Source organism: Geotrypetes seraphini, chromosome 5, assembly GCF_902459505.1.
Source record: "Geotrypetes seraphini chromosome 5, aGeoSer1.1, whole genome shotgun sequence".
In the NCBI taxonomy this organism is placed as follows: domain Eukaryota; kingdom Metazoa; phylum Chordata; class Amphibia; order Gymnophiona; family Dermophiidae; genus Geotrypetes; species Geotrypetes seraphini.
This window is the reverse complement of record NC_047088.1, coordinates 89,999,732-90,020,111: the sequence shown is the minus strand read 5'-3', so window position 1 is coordinate 90,020,111 and position 20,380 is coordinate 89,999,732. Positions and strand designations below refer to the sequence as shown.

At 46.1% G+C, this 20,380-nt stretch overlaps 1 protein-coding gene across 16 annotated transcripts in view; it reads left to right on the top strand.

Annotated features, from left to right (window-relative positions):
- The window catches only part of LOC117360845 (protein AF-10-like), a 206,017-nt gene that overhangs the window by 122,608 nt on the left and 63,029 nt on the right, over positions 1-20,380 (top strand). For 5 of the 16 annotated variants that reach the window (XM_033945340.1, XM_033945341.1, XM_033945348.1 and 2 more), the window contains 2 exons: positions 8,959-9,029; positions 19,002-20,374. In XM_033945340.1, coding sequence (XP_033801231.1) covers positions 8,959-9,029; positions 19,002-19,610 — 680 coding nt within the window. In that variant the 3' untranslated portion in view covers positions 19,611-20,374. Of the gene's footprint in view, positions 1-8,958; positions 9,030-19,001; positions 20,375-20,380 lie in introns of those variants that run through there. The other 11 variants (XR_004539534.1, XM_033945357.1, XM_033945356.1 and 8 more) reach the window with 4 other exon arrangements.

Below are 20,380 nucleotides of genomic sequence, written 5' to 3'. Positions count from 1 at the left end.
GCAGGTATCGACCCCTACAGTTCCACCGGTGGTGCTCAAGGTGCCGAAGACTGGCAAGCAGAAGCACGCAGCACCGAAAGAGCGCGGAGACCGTGCGGAAGGGCCCCCTTTTGGTGCGGATCCCTCCATATCGGCTTCGTTGCGGTCCCTTCTGGAGGCTCAGTTCATGGAGCTCATGCAGACCATGGGGCCTCGACTGATTGCCACCATCCAGGGTGACCTCCCAGCTTCGGCTTCGAGGGGCGGACAGCCCCCTCCTCCTCCTCCTCGCCGCACGACCTCGTTGCTCGGCGAGGAGGAGCGGTGTCCGGGTCCTCGAGGAGGTCCTCCGTTAGTGCTGTGCCTCCTTTGGAACCGATTCCCTCGAGGAGGGCCTCACTTAGTGATATGCCTCCCTTGGAGCCAATCCCCTCGAGGAAAGCCTCGTTTAGTGACCTGCCTCCCTTGGAACCGATTACTCCGCCCATGACTCAGTGTGGCGTCCACCTTAGGGGCCACCCAGTCCTGGGCATAGCAGGAAGCAGGACGAGTTCTTCCGAACCCCCTATCAAGCCTGGGCGGCGTCAGGGGAGGCGCCGACTCTTCCGCCTCTGTGATCGACGGCATCGAGTCCGATCTGCTCCTTAGAGGCGTCTGACCCAGTTTCTCACAGACGGGCTCGATCCCCTTCCAGGCATCGAGAGGGGCATCGATCCAGACATTCTTTGAAGCATTCCTCTCGGCACTCGACCGTCTCGCCTCAGAAGAAATTGCCTCGGTTGGGGTATGCTGCTTCGACTGGGTCTCCTCCGGGCCCGGAGTTCGAGGACCCCGAGGTTTTCTACTCGTCCTGTTGCTCGCAGGCCTCTCTGGAGCCTGAAGCCTCTTCTTCTTCTAGTCCGTCTCGCAGACCGGCGACGGCGAACCAACTGTCCTTTTCATCGTTCCTCAGGCAGATGGCAGATGACATGGACATTACTCTCGATGCTGGGTCTCGATATTCCAAGGAGTACCTCGATACCATGCACTTGCCTCGTCCTCCGGCAGAGTCCTTGCGGCTTCCCCTGCACAAGCTCCTCGACCAGACCTTCATGCGATGCTTCGAGTCTCCTTACTCTATCCCTGCGGTCCCTGGCAAATTGGATGTGCGGTACCGCACGGTGCATCATAAAGGCTTCGAGGGTCCTCAGCTTTCTCACCAGTCCCTCCTGGTCGAATCCTCGCTCAAGCGGTCTCATCCTGGCCAGGTCTATGCTTTAGTGCCTCCGGGCCGCGAGGGCAGAACCATGGATAAGTTTGGTCGACGCATCTATCAGAATTCGATGATGGCGTCTCGAGTCCTGAATTACAATTTCCACTTTGCAGCCTACTTGGAATTTTTTCTACCTGTGCTTCGGAAGTTCACACCATACATCGAGTCCCAGGCTAGGTTTGAGTTTGAGGAAGTGGTTGCTTCGCTGTCCCAAGTTCGGCTTCAGTTAATGCAATCTGCCTATGATGCATTAGTGCTCTCAGCCCGAGCGGCGGCCTGCTCGGTGGCGATGCGCCGGTTGGCCTGGTTGCGGACCATTGATATGGACCCGAATCTTCAGGACCGCTGGGGCGGATCTTTTTGACGAATCCATCGAGACTGTCACGAAGAAGTTGTCTTACCACGAAAAGTCCTTCCAATCTATCCTTCGGCCGAAGCCTAAGCCTCAGCAGTCTCGACCTTCTCGTCCGCCGTTGATTTATCAGAGGCGTTATCAGCTGAGGCAAACTCCACCTGCGAGGCAACCGGCGAAGCGTCAGCCTCCCCAGAAGGGTCAGCCTAAGTCTCAGTCGCCTGCTGTCCCTAAGACCACTCAGCCTTTTTGACTGTCTCGTCGAGGGCATAACCAACCTCGTTCTGCCTCCCCCTTTTTTTCCCATCGGAGGGCGCCTCCATCATTTTTATCATCGCTGGGAGGCCATAACAACCGACCTCTGGGTCCTTACTATCATCAAGGAAGGATACTCTCTTCATTTCCATCGGGTCCCTCCGGACCACCCTCCAAGAGAGTATCCTTCCAACTTGACTCAGACCGCCCTTCTTCTTCAGGAAGCTCAGGCTTTGCTCCGGCTTCGTGCCGTGGAGCCGGTTCCGACGGACCAACTGAACCAGGGGTTTTACTCCTGGTACTTCCTTGTTCTGAAGAAGACGGGCGACCTGCGACCCATTTTGGACCTCAGGGTCCTCAACAAATTCCTAGTCAAAGAGAGGTTTCGCATGCTGACACTTGCTTCTCTCTACCCCCTCCTCGAGCAGAACGACTGGTTATGCTCTCTGGATCTCAAGGAGGCCTACACTCATATTCCCATTCATCCGGCCTCTCGCAAGTTCCTCAGATTTCGGGTGGGACATCTCCATCTGCAGTATCAAGTGCTTCCATTCGGCCTGTCTTCGTCCCCCAGAGTCTTCACCAAATGTCTGGTGGTGGTGGCCGCGGCCCTCCGGAACCAAGGTCTTCAGGTATTCCCCTACCTCGACGACTGGCTGATCAAGGCTCCCTCGGCCTCAGGGGTCCTCTCAGCGACCCTGTCAACGATTCTGTTCCTGCAGAGTTTGGGATTCGAGATCAACTTTCCCAAGTCTCATCTACAGCCGACCCAGTCTCTTCCCTTCATCGGGGCTGTCCTGGATACCATACGTCTCGGAGCATTCCTTCCTTCTCAGCGCATGGATGCTCTTCTTCATCTCTGCCAGTCTGTGTCTTCTCGCCAGACCATCTCAGCGAGACACATGATGGTCCTCCTGGGCCACATGGCCTCTACAGTTCATGTGACGCCGTTTGCCAGACTCCACGTCAGAATTCCTCAGTGGACCCTGGCATCTCAGTGGACTCAGGTGTCTGATCCGTTGACTCGACACATCACAGTCACTCCTGCTCTTCGGCAGTCTCTGCTCTGGTGGATGACCTCTTCGACTCTATCCAGAGGTTTGCTGTTTCATTCTCCTCCCCACCAGAAGGTTCTCACAACCGATTCCTCGATCTATGCCTGAGGAGCGCATCTGGATGGGCTTCGCACTCAGGGATTCTGGACCTGTGCGGACCGACTCCATCAAATCAATCTTCTGGAGCTCAGAGCCATCTTCAATGCTCTTCAAGCTATTCAACATCTGCTTCACGACATGGTGGTCCTCATTCGCACCGACAATCGGGTCGCCATGTATTATGTCAACAAGCAGGGGGGCAAGGGCTCGGCCTCCCTCTGCCAGGAAGCTCTCAGAGTCTGGGATTGGGCGGTTCGCCACAACACCTTCCTCAAAGCTGTCTACATTCAGGGGAGGGACAATGTCTTGGCGGACAAACTGAGTCGTCTTCTCCAGCCTCACGAATGGACACTTCACTCCAAGCCCCTTCATCAGATCTTTGCTCAGTGGGGAACGCCTCAGATAGACCTCTTTGCGGCTCCCCACAATTTCAAGCTGCCTCAGTTTTGCTCCAGGATCTATGCTCCTCATCGCCTCGAGGCAGATGCTTTTCTGCTGGATTGGGGGAATCGCTTTCTGTATGCGTTTCCGCCATTCCCTCTCATTCAAAAGACTCTAGTCAAACTGAAGTCCGAACATGCCACCATGATTCTGATAGCTCCTCGGTGGCCCAGGGAACCTTGGTTCTCCCTTCTACTTCAACTCAGCAGCAGGGAACCGTACCTACTTCCAGTGTTTCCTTCACTGCTTACTCAGCATCAGGGGTCTCTGCTTCATCCCAACCTGCAGTCTCTCCACCTGACAGCTTGGTTCCTCTCAACGTAACTCCGCACCAGTTTTCCCAGGCGGTGAGGGATGTCTTGGAGGCTTCCAGGAAGCCTGCTACTCGTCAATGCTACTCCCAAAAATGGACTAGATTTTCTTCATGGTGTATTTCCAATTCTAAGGAGCCTCAGCGAGCCTCCCTATCCTCTGTTTTGGACTATCTTTTACATCTGTCTCAGTCTGGTCTCAAGTCAACATCTATATGAGTCCACCTGAGTGCTATTGCGGCTTTCCATCAGCCTCTACAAGGGAAATCTCTCTCTTCTCATCCTGTGGTTTCCAGATTTATGAAAGGACTTTTTCATGTCAATCCTCCTCTCAAACCGCCTCCAGTGGTTTGGGATCTAAATGTTGTCCTTTCTCAGCTTATGAAACCTCCTTTTGAGCCTCTGAGCAAGGCTCCACTAAAGTTTCTCACTTGGAAAGTGGTTTTTCTGGTGGCCCTCACCTCTGCTCGCAGGGTCAATGAGCTTCAGGCCTTGGTGGCGGACCCACCTTTCACAGTATTCCATCATGACAAGGTGGTCCTCCGCACTCACCCGAAATTCCTGCCTAAAGTGGTCTCTGAATTTCACCTCAACCAATCCATTGTGCTTCCAGTGTTCTTTCCAAAGCCTCATTCTCATCCTGGAGAATCAGCTCTTCACACTCTGGACTGTAAACGTGCTTTGGCTTTCTACTTGGATCGCACCAAGCCTCACAGAACTGCTCCTCAACTTTTCGTCTCCTTTGATCCAAACAAGTTGGGACGACCTGTATCGAAGCGCACCATCTCCAACTGGATGGCGGCTTGTATCTCTTTCTGCTATGCCCAGGCTGGATTACCCCTTCCCTGTAAGGTCACAAAACATAGGGTCAGAGCAATGGCAGCCTCTGTAGCCTTCCTCAGATCGACACCGATTGAGGAGATTTGTAGGGCTGCCACTTGGTCCTCGGTTCATACGTTCACCTCTCATTATTGTCTGGATACTTTCTCCAGACGGGATGGGCAGTTTGGCCTAACTGTGTTACAAAATTTGTTCTCCTAAGTTGCCAACTCTCCCTCCATCCCATTGAGGTTAGCTTGTGAGAATACTAGTGAGAATACCTGCCTGCTTGTCCTGGGATAAAGCAATGTTACTTACTGTAACAGTTGTTATCCAGGGACAGCAGGCAGCTATTCTCACGTCCCACCCACCTCCCCTGGGTTGGCTTCTCTGCTAGCTACCTGAACTGAGGAGAGACGCCCGGACCATCGGGCGGGAAGGCACTGGCGCATGCGCGGTGTGGGCATCTCGAAACTTCTGAGTTTCTTCAAGCAAGACATGCTTGCAAGATGTCCGTATCGGGGCTCTGTCGGATGACATCACCCACTAGTGAGAATAGCTGCCTGCTGTCCCTGGATAACAACTGTTACGGTAAGTAACATTGCTTTGTGAACTCTGGCCCAATATAAGACACAATGTAGCCCCAATCACCTCAGTGTTTTCAGTCTCCAGTAGACAAAATCCATAGCTCCAGTGGAGCAATGCACCCTTCACAATGGTCAGACCACTACATGTACACCTTCAACATAAACTGGGCTCAAGGCAAAATCAAACAAGAAACCCAAAGATCAACCTACAAATCTCGTCCTATCATCAACCCTCTCTGCATTCTAGGACAAAGCAGGCTCCACGATTGAAGCCTGCAAACCTAAAGAATTTATATCCCAATGGTGCTCACTAAGTGAAAGTTTCCTGGATGAATTAGCCCCAGCACAAAGAACAGAATCTACAGGAAAGCTGACAAGTGGTTCGACAATGACCTACTCTTACTCAAAAAGAAATGCAGACAACTCGAAAGGGAATGGAAACACCATGATCAGAATAGAGAAACATTATCAAACAATACAAGATTAAACTAAAGGAGAAGCGGAAAACGTTCTACTCCTTTTAAGTAGGCCTGGAAGTTACAGACACAAAAAAGCTATTCAAACTAGCAAGAGAGCTCACAGATAGCGAATGACATAGGGAAAAAATCTGTCCCTGTCGCCGGACCACTGTCCCCTTCACTGCCCTGTCCCCGTCACATCCACCCTTCCCTCTCGCCACCTCACTGCCCTTCAGCGGCCCAAGAATCTCCCTCCCTTCCCCTTACCTTCGCGGCGCATTAGTAAAGAACTTACTGAAGCCGGCGGAGACTGCCTGTCTGCAGTCGCGCGTGTGTGGGCGGAAGCTTCTCCTCTGACGCGGGAAACTGCCACCGTGTCATTCTCTACTCACAGACACCAAACCCTATTTAGCCACCACAGGAAACCAGCCCCCCCTCAGCCATCTAGCTAGCTGAATTCTTTAAGAACAAGATCACAATTGCCAGGACCACCTTCAACGGCACCCCAAGACTCTTGGACAAGGTAACAATACACCCCACAGTAGGAGAGTCAATCGCAGCAGACGGGGCATGGTCAAACTTTCCAACAATACAATGGCCAAACCCGAACCGACTCTATAAACAATATAGCCAAGCAGCATGCGACCTTAACAACTGCCCTCCTTGGCTGTTAAAAGCCTTCACACCAAAATTTAGAGCCCACCTCATGCAGTGGGTAGAATCACTGCTCACAGAGGGCCAGTTCCCACAAGAACTCGGCAAAATTATCATCACACCTATTGTGAAAGATCCAAAGGGTGCATCACATCACCCTTCCAACTATAGACCTAAAGCCTCAATATCTCTGTATGTCAAAAACAAAAAATAGGTGTTTTAACAAATTCTCCCCCTTCTTGTGCGGGTTTTAGTGCCAGCAGTGGCTGTAATTGCTCCAATGCTCATAGAATTCCTATGAGCATCTGAGCAGTTACCGCTGCTGCTGGCACTAAGACCTGTGCTATGCATTAGTAAAGGAGGGGGGCTCTATTAGGGCAACAGTCCAAAAATAAAAAATTTATAGTTCAGATATGTAACTTTTTTTTTGCAGACTGCTTTTGAAATCATGACATGAAAAATCATCCGTTCTCAGTATTTTATATCCACTATTTTAGTTGCCTTTTCTCTGAGATGGGGAAATATGCTTTTATTCATGTGAAAGGTAGAGAAGAGTTGCCAGCCAGCACCATTTTTAAGTCGCCCCAAAGGAATGTAGTTTCAAGTTTCAAGTTTATTTAATTCTTAATATATCGCCTATATAAACATTCTAAGCGATGTACATAATATAATAAAACATAGAAACATTAATATACTTTAAAAACAACAAATTTCAATAATGACTAACAAGAAAGCGGGGAAAAAGGGGACAAAGTTACATTAAGGGCATAGGAAAAAAGGGAAAAAACAAAAGGTTGGGTAAATTGTTACAAGGCACTCTTTATGAATATTAATTTAGATCAAGTAGATACGTAAAAAAAAAAAATATTAGAGATCATAGGCGTCCCTAAACAAATAAGATTTTAAAAGTTTTTTAAAAGCTGAGGTATCATGTTCCATTCTAATATACTGAGGAAGGGAGTTCCATGATTGTGGGCCTGCTACAGTAAAGATGTCTGCTCTTCTCGTGCCGATGATTTTTAAAGAGGGGATAGTTAGTAAATTTAATTCTGATGAGCGTAAAGAGCGTTGTGGTTTGTAGGGGATTAGAGATTTTGAAATGAATTGTGGCTCGCTAGATGATAGAGTCTTAAAGATTAGAAATATAATTTTGTACAATATCCTGTGGTTAATTGGTAACCAATGTGCGTCAATCATCAGTGGGGATACATGATCAAATTTTTTTGCGTTGTAGATAAGTTTAATAGCCGTGTTCTGAATTATTTGGAGTCGCCTTCGTTCCTTCTGAGTTATATTTAAGAATAGTGCGTTGCAATAGTCGATTTTTGCAATGATAAATGAATGTATTAAGATGTTTATGGAGGAAGGATTTAGAAATTTGGAAATGGCTCTTATCTGACGTAATTTGAAGAAACAGTTTTTGACGACAGAGGAAATGTGATCGTGGTAAGATAAACTGTCATCAAGTATAACCCCGAGAATTTTAATTGATGTTTCAGAACTGATAGGGAAATTATTAAGAAGAAATGGTTTTGCAAGACATATATCTTTTTTCCAGTTGAATAAAATGGATTTGGTTTTATTAATATTTAATGATAATTTGTTTGAATTCAACCAGTTATGTATTTGTTCTAATTTATGGTTTATGGAAGCAATGTCTATGATATTTTCGGGATCTAAAGGATGGATTAGTTGAATATCGTCAGCATATGCGTATGGAATAAAACCTATGGACTGACAAGTTTCTAATAATGGCGATAAAAAGATGTTAAATAAAAGGGGAGATAAAATGGATCCTTGTGGGATTCCAAATGTTGAGGTAAAAATAGTAGAGTCTTCGTTATTAAATTTCACGGATGAAGTACGATTGTTAAAATAAGACTTAAACCAGTCTAGAACTGTGCCGCTTAAACCTTTTTCTTCTAGTCTATTTAAAAGTAGGTCGTGATCGATGGTGTCGAAGGCAGCTGAGATGTCTAAGGAAAAAAGGATTACGGATTTGTGGTGGTCAAGATGGTATTGAATGTTGGAGGTTAGACCTATTAGGGAGTGTTCTGTACTATAATATTTCCTAAATCCGGTTTGATGTGGATGTAGTGCGTTTGTTTTTTCAAAAAAATCGGAAAGCTGGTTAAAATGGGGGTGGAATTTCTGGAGCAGGACCTAACCGCTCTTATTTTAATATTATATGCTGGTTGGTGGGAGATAGGGGTTGGATACTATACTGTCATAGAGATGACCATGGATTTTTGGCAGGGGTCACAACATTTTTACGTGGCTTGAGGCTGCCTTGAGATAGAGTGACAGCCATTGTGGATTGCTACAACAGAGAGCAAACACCAGTCACAGTCATGACAACAGAAAATTGTTGCCAGTTTAAATTGTGGTCCTTCAATACTGATCTCATGAGGGGGGTTGGGTTTACTTTGCTGGGGCAGGCTTGGATGGGTATGGCTGGGTTGTGTTTCTTTGCATAGTTGTGACTTGTTGAATACTTGTTTATTCTGGATTCTGTTGGCTCTATTTTTTGTCTTCCCTCACAATAAAAACAGATTTGAACATAAATTGTGGTCCTTGGGTATCATAGTTAAGTAAATCTTGCAAAGCTTTATCCATAGTAAAAACAGCTTTTAGTGCTCTTATTGGTTGAACATATGAAAATAAAACTGTCCTTGTTCTTTTTGTTCTTATTTGAGCATTTGATATTAGGAACCCGTGTGCAGAAAGCTGGTTACCTCATCAGAACACTTCTCCTTTTTCAGTGCAGGTATGCTTGCTTGCCCTTTTCCCTTTTCCCTTATTTTTTTGGTCATTCACATGAATTATTTGGATTCTTATTGCTTGGGCATACATTTTAATACACACTTCTTTGAAGTCTGCACTTATTGCATGTTGGCCCCTATTCACTAAAGCATGATGTACATATTTGGCAACCCCAGCTTATCCTCTTTTTCATCCACCTCACACACATCTCCTTTCCCTTTTCATTCATCTGATCAATAAATGAGGGCAAGCCAAAATATACAGTAGACACAAGATTCTCCCCCCCCCCCACACACTTTTTTTCTCCTTCAATGCTTCTTATATTCAGGTTAACCTTCCCTAGTTCTAATGTGGATTTCTTGGTAATTCATTATAAATAGACTAGTCTTTAAGCCCGTTACATTAACAGGTGCTAGAATATATGTGTGTCTCTTTCTTTCTGTCTCTCTCCCTCCCGCTGTCTTTCGTTCTGTCTCTCTCTCCCTAGCCCCCTTTGTCTGTCTTCTCCCTGCCCTTGCGTCTTTATTCCTTTCTTTCTGTCTCCCTCCCGCTGTCTGTCTTTCTTTCTACCTGTCTCTCTCCCTGCCTCCTATGCAGCAGCAGCATTTCTTTCCCCCACACCCCACTTCCCTGTGCAGCAGCCACAGCAGCATTCCCTCCCCCTCCATTTCCCTATGCAGCAGCATTTCCCCCACCCCACTTCCCTGTGCAGCAGCATTTCCCCCTACACTCCTTTTCCACGGTCTGGCCTGCTCCCTTAGTCCCTTGCTGCCGCCACCCCCCCTTTCCTTCCCGCGGTCTGGTCTGCTTTATTTTTAAGTTGAAAGGTGCCGCAGCAGCTCCTCTCACGGAAGCCTTCTCCGATGCAGGTGCGGCTCTTGAGAGGAGTCGCTACCACGTCTGTTAACTTAAAAATAAACTTCGACCGGTAGGGCCGTATTTCCTGGAGGGAGGATTGCGCGAGATGAAGAGCAGGGAGGCCAGCGCTTTTCAATTTCTCTGGCAGCTAAGCGCGCATGCACACTCCTGCCGGCCACGGACCTACGGATTATGGATCATGCAGGTAAGTGCACATGCGCGCTTAGCGTTTTATTATAGTAGATAGGGGTGGAGGAGGTTCCATCAAATCCCATAGGCTTGTATGTTTGTGAGTGAATGTATATGATATTGCATGAATGCTTACATTATGTGTGTCTCTATATATGTGTTTAGTATACAGTATAACGTTTATAAGTTGAGAAATTTTTGCTTCAAAATCCCATCAGTAAATCAGGATTGCCTTTTCTGTGGGTCATTCTCATTAGTGCCATAGCACTCTTGCTATTGCAAGCTTCATGAAACAGTCTCTGACTGTGCTGAAGGTACTTGAGAGGATATAGCCAGTGCTATATGTTTCTCTGTTGCAGGAAGAACTCTAAGTCGGAGTGCAGTACAGTGTTCTAATTTAAAAAAAGGGGTTTAGAGAAGGTGTGCAAGTGAGACTGGGGGTTGATAAAAATTAATTCCAGTGCAATAGGTGAGAGATTCTAGACAGATGGGTTATTTTCCTATAGCCGCATGCTGCTGCAGCAGAAGGAATCCACTTTGGATTTTTCACTCTACCTTTGCTGTACTTCACTAGGTTCTCTATCTCCACCTACAGTTCTTTCCTTCTGCACACATACCTGCAGGAGTGTTTGTTCTGCTTTCCCCATTTTATTTTTAACTCTTATGTAATTTTGTCCCCTTTTCGGGTAATTTAGTGCTTGGAGCGATTTTGAACCTGCTTGAGAATTTAGACTTCGGTCTGTAGCTGACAGGCCAATCCTACTGGGTAACTGTTAGCCAGCCTGAATATTTTTCTCTGGAGCTCAGGGCCATTCCTGACGTGGTCTCACCTACTATCAAGCAGGGGTCAAGCGCAGGCTGTTAGGCGCCCTTAGAAGGCTCAGTGGTGTCTTGCAGGGTACTTGCTGCGTCTTCACGCCTCTGCCTGTCCCAGTGTGCATCTTTTGGTCAGGTATATGAGTATTAACTGGCAGCCTGAAGATCAGATTTGCAGAGGCATTTCCAGCATTGTGGCAGTGAATTTTCTCATCCAGCAACTGTGAAAGAGCGAAAGCCTGACAGCCTGTGAGCGACATTCGAGGAGGTTGTAAAAGTGGGGTTTTGAGTGTTTCCTGATGTTCCCCCTCCTGAAAAATCCTAAATCTCTGTTTTTGATTTTGGGAATTGTGAAAAATATTGCACTTTTAGCTGGATTTTTAGGAGGGGGTGGGTTCTTCTAAAGCTCTTTTTTTCAAAACTGCTCATTTCACCTTGAAACTTGCTGAGATGCAGTCCTTGGGCTCCCTCATGTGGCTTTTTGTCAGAATTGCAGCATTCTTGTGTAACCTTTTTTTTTGGTTGCCATTCCTTCGGAGAGATGTCGGAAGTACAGGCTCTGTCTTGCAGAGAACCATTCCTCTGTATTTTGAAGGCTAGGATTTCCCTTTGGATAGTTCCTTCCTTCCTGCTGAAGGTGGTTTTGGCTTTCCATCTTAATCAGGAAGTGCGTTTGCCTATCTTTCAGCCTACGGTTTCAGGACACATGATTGACTGCTGAAGAGACTGGATGTGCGCAGAGTTCCTCTGTGTTATCTAGAGGTCACTAACGAGTTCTCTGCCATTTCTTTGTGCTAACTCATTCAGTTAGGTGGGGTGCTCCCGCTTCCAAGGCCACAATTTCCAGATGGATCCATAGAGCCATTTCGTCAACATTCTTTCTGGGAAACAGTCTCCCACAAGTGTGGTTTCTTTGTGGACCGTAGCTTGAGCTATCTCTAGTGAGGAGGTTTGCAGGGTGGCAACGTGGTCTTCTCTTTACACATTTGCCAAGTTTTTCAGCAGTGAATGTGGCAGCAAGATGGGACTCTGTCATGGGTCCTTGGTCTTCAGGGTCAGCGCAGCAACTTGCCTAGCTATTTGTGGGACTGCTTTTGTACGTCCCATCTGTCTGTTTTTGTGGATTATTGCACTGGAAAAAGATTATGTACTTACCCTGGTAAGCTCTTTCCCAGTAGATAGGTGAGACATTCTAGACTCCTGCTCAGTCCTTACTGTGCATGTCTACTGATTTACTCTGTTTATGCTTCTCCAGGCTGATTCTTGGATGCTCGTCAGCCCATGGGGACTGAGAAGAATTTGTATATATGTTTCAGTTTTATATGGGAGCAATTTCTGAGCTCCTTTGAAGCCAGTGTTAGCGGTTAACATTATTGTTGAGTTAATTCTTGAGCAGAACAGTTGTTTTAAGCCTGTTGCTACAGGTACCTCTGCTTCACGTGTATTAGATAGCCCTCAGTGCTTGGGCACCAACTGTAGGTGGAGCTAAAGAGCCCAGTGAAGTACAGCAGAGGCAGAGTGAAAAATCTGGAGTGGGTTCCTTCTGCAGCAGCACACGGCTATAGGGAATTAATCCCATCTATCTAGAGTAAGTACATAATCTCTTTTTCTAGTGCAATAGGAACATCAGTCTTGACTAATGGGTTTTAGCTCTTCTTGACTGCAAAGTGTGTAGAGGGCCTCATTTACATATTCTTCTGCTCCGTCTTCCCTCACTCTGAGCAGTGCTTGATCTCCTCAGTAGGAGCTTGTCTGTTCTGCTCAAGTTTGTCTAATTATTGTTTGTTTTTTAACTGATCACAAGTCTTTTTATGCTACAGAGACTTTCTGTTACCCTGATACATCTCTGGCTGCAAGAAGACACAGACTCTCAGGTTAAAGGCCTGTAGATTCCTGTGTGGCCAGGCTTAGGGACCAGTCCCTTGGGAGCTGGCTCGCCCCAGGTCTCGTCTGCAGTAGGTTTGAACTCAAGCTGTTTGGTTTCTGTGATGGTTTTGTTCCTGGATTGGGGCTGACTGTGTCCTGTCCCCACACACACAGAGTTGCGTGAGCTTTGGTGGAGGTCTGAGGGTCCATTTGCACAATGGGTTTGGATGGCAGTCTGAAGAAACAAGCCATTTGATTGTCTTTTGGCTTATCTGAAGCTACAGGTTGTGTGAATAGCGGCTCCCAGCACAGTGAGTAGAGCTGGTACAGCCAATGGGAAAAATTGGGGAGGTCTCTAAATGTGAATTTTATCAGTTTCTGAGGTTAGGGACACCTCCTTTAAAAACAAACAAACCACAAAACCCTTACAGGTGTCTTTTTATTTTGTATTGAGCCTCCATGTGTCGTTTTAGGCACCAGAATCACTATTGTGGTCGTCATGTATTTCCCAGTTTTTGGTTTTTTTTTTAAAGCCTCCATCATCTAATTTTTGCCTCAAAACATCTAATTTTTGCTTAAAATTGGTGTGGAGAACTCCTCTGGAGGAGCTACTTCAGATTAATGCCAAAATTGTGAATGCCTGTCTGAAGGTAGTCAGTGTTCCATGGGTTGCGGGATCTACAGGCTTCATCTCTCCTAAGTCCTCTGAGGTGATGGAATGCACGGAATGTGGGTTCTGGGCCAGAAAATCCAGTTGAAACTGGACTAGGAAGAGTTAGCTTTTCCAGCGAAGCACAGTCATGTGCTGGCGGACAAGGCTCAGAGGACATCTGGATCCTCTACCAGGACCCTCTGGGCAACCTGGCCAGGGTTTCAGTCTCAAATTCATCCATATGATGTATGAAGCCTTTTTAAGCTACAGAGACTGGGTTATTCCCTCAGGGGACTTGGTGGGAGTGGTGTCGGAGCTGATGCCCATGAAGGGCGCAGGATCCCCTTAGCCATGCGCAAGTGTTGGGGACCCAGTTATGGCATGATTCAGATGAAGAAGCATCTGAGTTCATGCCTTTGCTTTCCAAGGTGGGTTCCTCCTGCTTCTAGGAGATTCAGCATCTCAGGAGAGCCATACCACAATGAAGTGGCAGCTCTGGATCTGGGCGATGACCCAACTGTACTTTTCAGACCATCAGTATTGTAAGGAATCATTAGAGTCCCTTTAGGAGTTGAATTTGAAGCCACCTTGGATGGCTGCTCGGTGCTCGTTCATGACCAGCACTAAAGTGCAAGTGACATGCTTCCCTTCATATTAAGATATCACTAAGATACAGATCACTGGAAGGTCACCGAGGAACCCTTGAGGGTAGTCGGAGCTGTAGCAAAGCTTTATCTGGTGGGCAATGAATTTCAGCAGTTAATATGCTGAAGGTAGAATCTTGGTGGTACAAGTCGCAGAGTGTACCTTCATTCTGAGTGAAGGCAGAGTGGTACTGAAGGATACTCAGGACCACAGGCTGGATTTTGTCATTAAAAGGAAGTTTGAAGCCACAGCGCTTAGCCTGATAGCCACAGCAGCTTCATACGTCCTCTGAGCCACTCTAAACTGAGATGGGATAAAGAGTCAGACCACAACACAAACCTCTAGTTTTTTCTAGCAGGGGTAGATTATGTAGCGGATGCTTTTTATGACCTCTTTAGGGTCTTGAGCAATGTCTCGGAATATGTCATCTCCACCCGTAGAATACTCTGGATCAGGCAGTGGGCGGAGATTCAGCCATGGCAAAGCTCTATCTGATGAATGTTGAATTTAACCAGCTCTTTATTTCTCTGAAAGTGGATTCACTGGTGGTGCAGGTTATAAAGCGTACCTCTCTTCCCAGTGAAGGTGGTGTGGTAATAAAGGATGCCAAGGACTGCAGGTGTGATTTTGTTCTTAAGAAGCTCGTCAAGGCTACAGCCTCAGGTTTAAAAGCAGCTGTGGTGATGTCTTGTCACCCAGGCTTGCCACTTCAAGTTGTGCCACAATCCAGACAATTTTTAATGTCTAGAGTGGATTATGTAGCTGATGCTCTGTATGACCTTTTTAGAGTCATAAGCAAAGCATCTGCTTATTCCATTTCCGCCCGCAGGATGCTATGTATCAGACAATGGGTGGGGGATTCCTCATCCAAGGCGACCTTGAGTAAATTACCATTTACTTTTTGGGAAAGGTCTGGATGATCTTATGACTTTACTGGTGTCGTCATGAGACTGGGCTGAGCAGGATATCCATCACATATCCAGACCCCAAGGCACCTCAGTTCTCAATAAAAACATAAATACAGGCTTACACATGCATTCCACATTCATTCACTTAAAATCCCTGACCAAATCTTCCTGACCTCCTGGTCGTCCAGAGGTCCTCTCTGGATTCCTCATCTCTCCAGGCTTCTGAATCCCTCCTGACCCTCCATTAGCCCTCCAGATCTTTAGCAGCATCCTATGCCATTACCAGTCCCTCCGCCGGTTGCCATCATCCCAGCCAGTCCTTTCTCCAGACCGCTCCTCAGTCCTTTGGCTCTCCAGCTCCTAGCAACACTGACAGCACTCATGCAAATCAGCTCCTCTCAGTGTCCATAAGCTCCATTGCTCGGGCTCCCTCTGTTGGCCAGTGACAGTTACTTCACTCTTGTCACAACTGGACAGCAGACCTTGAGCCCCTAGGGGATTAGGTCACCGTAAGTTTCAGGTCTCCAGACCAGTGTTCTTCAACCTTTTTGACACCTATTGACTAGCGGAAATAAAATTATTTTGTGGACTGGCAGTTGAAGGACACTGGGCTAAGTCGTGCCCATCTCCACCCCAGACCCCGCCCCCATAATAATACTAATTGTAACACCATTTTTTCCATTCATTTTTCATATATACACACAATATAATCATATTAACAACACATAATGGTTAACCACAAAATAATGTATGCTTATCAACATTCATTCTTGCCAGAAAACAGATAACCCCATGCAAATGCGGGATCAAAAACTAAAAGTACTAATATTTGCAAACAAACCCTAAGATGCAAGACTCTGCAAACAGTACAACTCCAGAAGAAAAGAAACAAATGCATTTCTTCCTGAACAGACTGCAGGTGTAAATCAATCACTAAATAAAAAAATAAAAGCATTCCCCCTGCCGTTGTTGTCTCTCTCTCTCCATGCTGTGCCTTGCCTTCTGGCCTGCCCCCTGGTGTTATCTTCAGGCCGGTCCATGGTGCGATAAACGTGGCGTGTTCGGGCCGGCTCCCTGAATGCTGAAGTGCACAAACTGTGGGCAGTGGCTCCTCATGTGCGTCCCGCTCCTTATCTGGAAGCCTTCTCTCTGACATTGGGACGTCAGAGAGAAGGCTTCCAGTTCAGGCGCAGGACACGCGTAGGAGCCTTTTCCCATGGCTTTGTGCACTGCAGCACTCGGGGAGCCGGCCTGAATATGCCGCATTGATCGCACCATGGACTGGCAGCTGAAGAACGCTGTCTTTTGCCTGATGGACGTGCCGGCCCTGTGGATCGGCAGAAAATTTCTGCGGACTGGCACCGGTCCACAGACCAGCAGTTGAAGAACACTGCTCTAGACAATATTCCAGTTCTTGGGAGGAGGACCTGTAGGTCAGAGATCTTTTCAAGGCTCCAGACAAAGATTTGGGGGAGTCAGGTGCCCTCCAATCTTCAGAATCCTGCTCTTCCACAACTCCAAGAAGCAGTTATGATGCCAAGCTGGCAGTCAAGCCTCCACATATCGGAGGTACAAGGAGGGGTACAAGCTTGAGTTTTTTGTTCTCTCACAGATCTTTTTCTAGACTCTCCAGCTGGGAGGCCAGAAAAAGTGGCCAAAGTCTGAGCAACAATACAAAAGCTGCTGGATCTGGAAGCCATAGAGACCATACCAGAGGAAGACTCAAGCTCTGGCAGATACTCAATATATTTCATAGTGCCCAAGAGAGGCTCAGAAGACTGGAAGCCAATTCTAGACCTCAAAGCAGTGAATACAGCTCTCAAGATAAACCATCTCTGACTGGAGACGATGAGGTCGGTATTTGTGTCAGTGGACCAGGGGAATTTCTCAAATTTTTTGCCTCACTGAATTTGATGGAAGCCCATCTGTACATTCCCATTTTTACAGAGCACAGGAGGTTTTTGCAATTCCATGTGCTGGAACAACACTTCCAGTTCACAGCCTTGCCCTTTGGCCTAGCCACAGTGCCACAGACCTTCACTAAAGTAATGGTGGTTGTTGCTGCACACTTGCGCAGAGCCGGCATACAAGTACATCCATCTGGACAATTGGCTATTAACCGCCCAGTCTGAATCCAAAGGCAGACTAGTGGTTCAAAGAATGATTCAACTGCTGCAGAAGCTGGGCTGGTTGGTCAACTTTTAGAAAAGCCACCTGGAGCCGACGCAGATCTTGGAATATTTTGGAGTCTGGTTCAACACAAGGGAAAATAGTGTTTCTCCCAGAAATCCACAGAGAAGCTTCTGCATCAGATACAGAAGATCCAGAGCAAGACTGCTTTGACAGCCTGGCATTATTTGCAGGTGCTAGGATCAGTAGTTGCAACCATGGACATAGTCCCCTAAGCAAGAGTGCACTGGTGTCTGCTCCAGTATATGCTCCTTTCCCGATGATGCCTGCAGAGGGATCCTCTCCAGCAGCAGCTGCCTTGGACAGTGGAAGCTTGTCAGTCTAGCCTGGTGATTGGACTCTCAGTCTCTCACCAGAGGAATTCCCCTTCTCATCTCTGCATGGGTGATACTGATGATGGATGCCAGCCTATACAGCTCGGGGGCACATTATTTAAAAAAATTATATACGCCTAAAAATCTAGGCAGTTTAGGGATACTGGTCCCCTTCCCAGAGGAAGTAGTCTATCAATTGTTTGGAACTTCAAGCCATCTATTCGGGAGCGTATTGCAGAACAAAGTGGTTTGAGTTTTTTCTCGGACAACACAATGGTGGTAGCCTATGTCAATTGCCAGGGGGGCACCAAGAGTGCTGCTCTAGGTTTGTAAGCCCAGATGCTATTTTGTTGGGCAGAGGCCCAACTCTTGGCATCCTCAGTGGCACATGTGGCAGGAGTGGACAATGTGCAAGTGGATGGGAGGTGGAGCAAAAGAATGCTAATGAAGCTACTTTCAAAAATTCTCACGAGACGGAATTGACTTCCCACAAGCTCAGGAATCATGTCTGTCTACTAGAAAAATTACTGAGGTAAGAACCTAATCTTTCCTTCCAAAGTTACGTTAGAAATGGACAGGGCAGGCTCCCTCACAAGAAATAGCATTGGAGAGCTTTTTATTTGTCATTTATTATATCATTACAAATAATACTTTCTTTTTTTTTTTTAATTCTTTATTCATTTTCAAATTTACATTAAGTGTAACAATATTAATTAATAATAAATACAACACTTAATAATCATCAATGGTACAAATAATATGCTCTTATCTCCCATCCTTCCCACCCTTTCTTATCATATAATCAATATCTTATACAATATGTAACAATAAATTTACCCTCCCCTCCCCCCTCACAAATAATACTTCAAGAAGCTTGGATGAAAAAAAAAAAATCTGAGAAACTCAAAAATATAGAACAAAACAATCCTTTTCTTTCTGAGATTCTCAGAGAGCGCGGGAACCTGCAGGCCTTGATCATTTGCACAGCATTGGCATCAGCTTCAGACAGGAAAAGAACAGTGTCGGTCGACCGGGGGGAGGGACAGATGTGCCGGCCATCAAGTGGGGAGTTGGTAGCAGGGTGCCGGCCATCAAGTGGGGAGGTGGGCAGGGGTGAAAACAAGTACAGGTTAGTGGGTAGGGAGGTGGTGGGACTGAAGTGCAGGTTGGGTGGGAGGGCAGGTGTGGGGAATGCAATCTTCAGAGAGAGAGGGAGGGACAGAGGGAGGAAGCAAGAAAGATCAATACTTGAATATAAACCAAGACCTCCAACTTCTGTTGGGTTGAAAAGAATAGAAGTAAGTCTAAAAGCTGTTAATGAGTTTTATGTTTTGCCATAATGACTTTTGGATCATGGTTTTTACTTGCTGAATTTGGCACAGAACATTTTTTCCAGTAATTTTAATTGAATTTAGATAATGGATTACTACTACTACTGTTTATATTGCTTAGATTTGGAATTATGCTTTCTTGAGACATTTGTTTGGCCACCTGAATTTTACTTTGTTCTAAAGAGAGATTTTTAATTTTTTTGTTAGGATACATTCTTCAGAAGACAAAGCAGAGAGCATTCCTCAGCATTTGCTACTTTCTGCTGTCCTTCTGTAGCCAATGCCAGAAAGAATTCAACATCGCCAACATTCACCCATTCAAGCCACCAGCTTGCCATGAATGACATTTTGAAGGCTTTAAATGGAGTAAGTCTGACTACTGATATGGTATTACCAGAATCTCTATCCCCTATCACCAACAGAGTGGTGCCAGTAAATGAAAAACATGAAGTGATACCACCTGTTCAACAAAAGATATTTTCTCCTTCAATACCATCTGTGATGTCTCATCTTGTACCATCTGCTCCTTCATTTAGCCAATCATCCGATTTTTCTCATTCACCGCCATCTATCCTACCAGTTGCCTTGCCTTCAGAACCATTGGCTGCATTACCTGATTCACGTATGTCTGCTTCATCAGCTGCTTTGCCTTCCCTTCTATCAGCTGCTGATGGTCAATCACTGCCATCAACTTCACCATCTGGTTTGTCTTCGCTGTCAACTTCTATTCATTGTTCACTTCCATCTGATTCAAAAGCTAGTTCTCCTTCCCTGCAGTCTGCCACTGATCCTCAATCCTTGCTATCTGCTTCGTAAGGTACTTCTCGTCCTCTCACCTGGTCTACTATAGTCGCTAGTGGCTATTTCTCTGTTTACTGTACCTCCTTTAACAACTTCTGCTATGCCAACTGTTCAACAGCTCTGTGAAGAACACCACCGCCTTTACTGCCTGTGGATGTTTGAGTATTTGACATTCTCACTATGTTCTGTACTTTCACTGCCACACCATCATGAAAATCATATATCTGATTGCATGATCACTATCTTTAGACAGCATCCATTGTCAGTATCTCCTGTATAACTACTGCCAATATCACTACCAGTCATAGGCAGAGGAATGGGATGGACAACTGGTATATAAGTGGATTTTTTTGCTGGTGGAGTGTTTTGTTTTTCTGATTTATGATTGGAAGAATTCTTGCATTGTGCATTTCGGGATTAAGAGAATGACATACTTCTGGGGGGTCTCTTTTTTTTTTTTTTCTCCACTAATTTTCAGTTAATCAAAACTGAGGCATTTTATCCAGAATAGTGTAGTTTTTGAATGGTTTACACAGTTCTTTTATCCAGTATTTGTCTGGATTACGTGGACCAATGCTGTGTTAGTAACTAGAGAATTTAGACCCCTCTAACCAAAAATATGTTCCACTGTCACTGCTTTCAGGTGTGAAAATAATCCTTTTCATGTCACTTTTGCCCTATTGCAATTGTGACTCCATTTTCATTTCTCTGTCATTATTACCAAAACTTTAGAAATAATGGGCGTGTGGTGACCAGTTATTTTAATTTTTTTTTTTTTTTTGCAG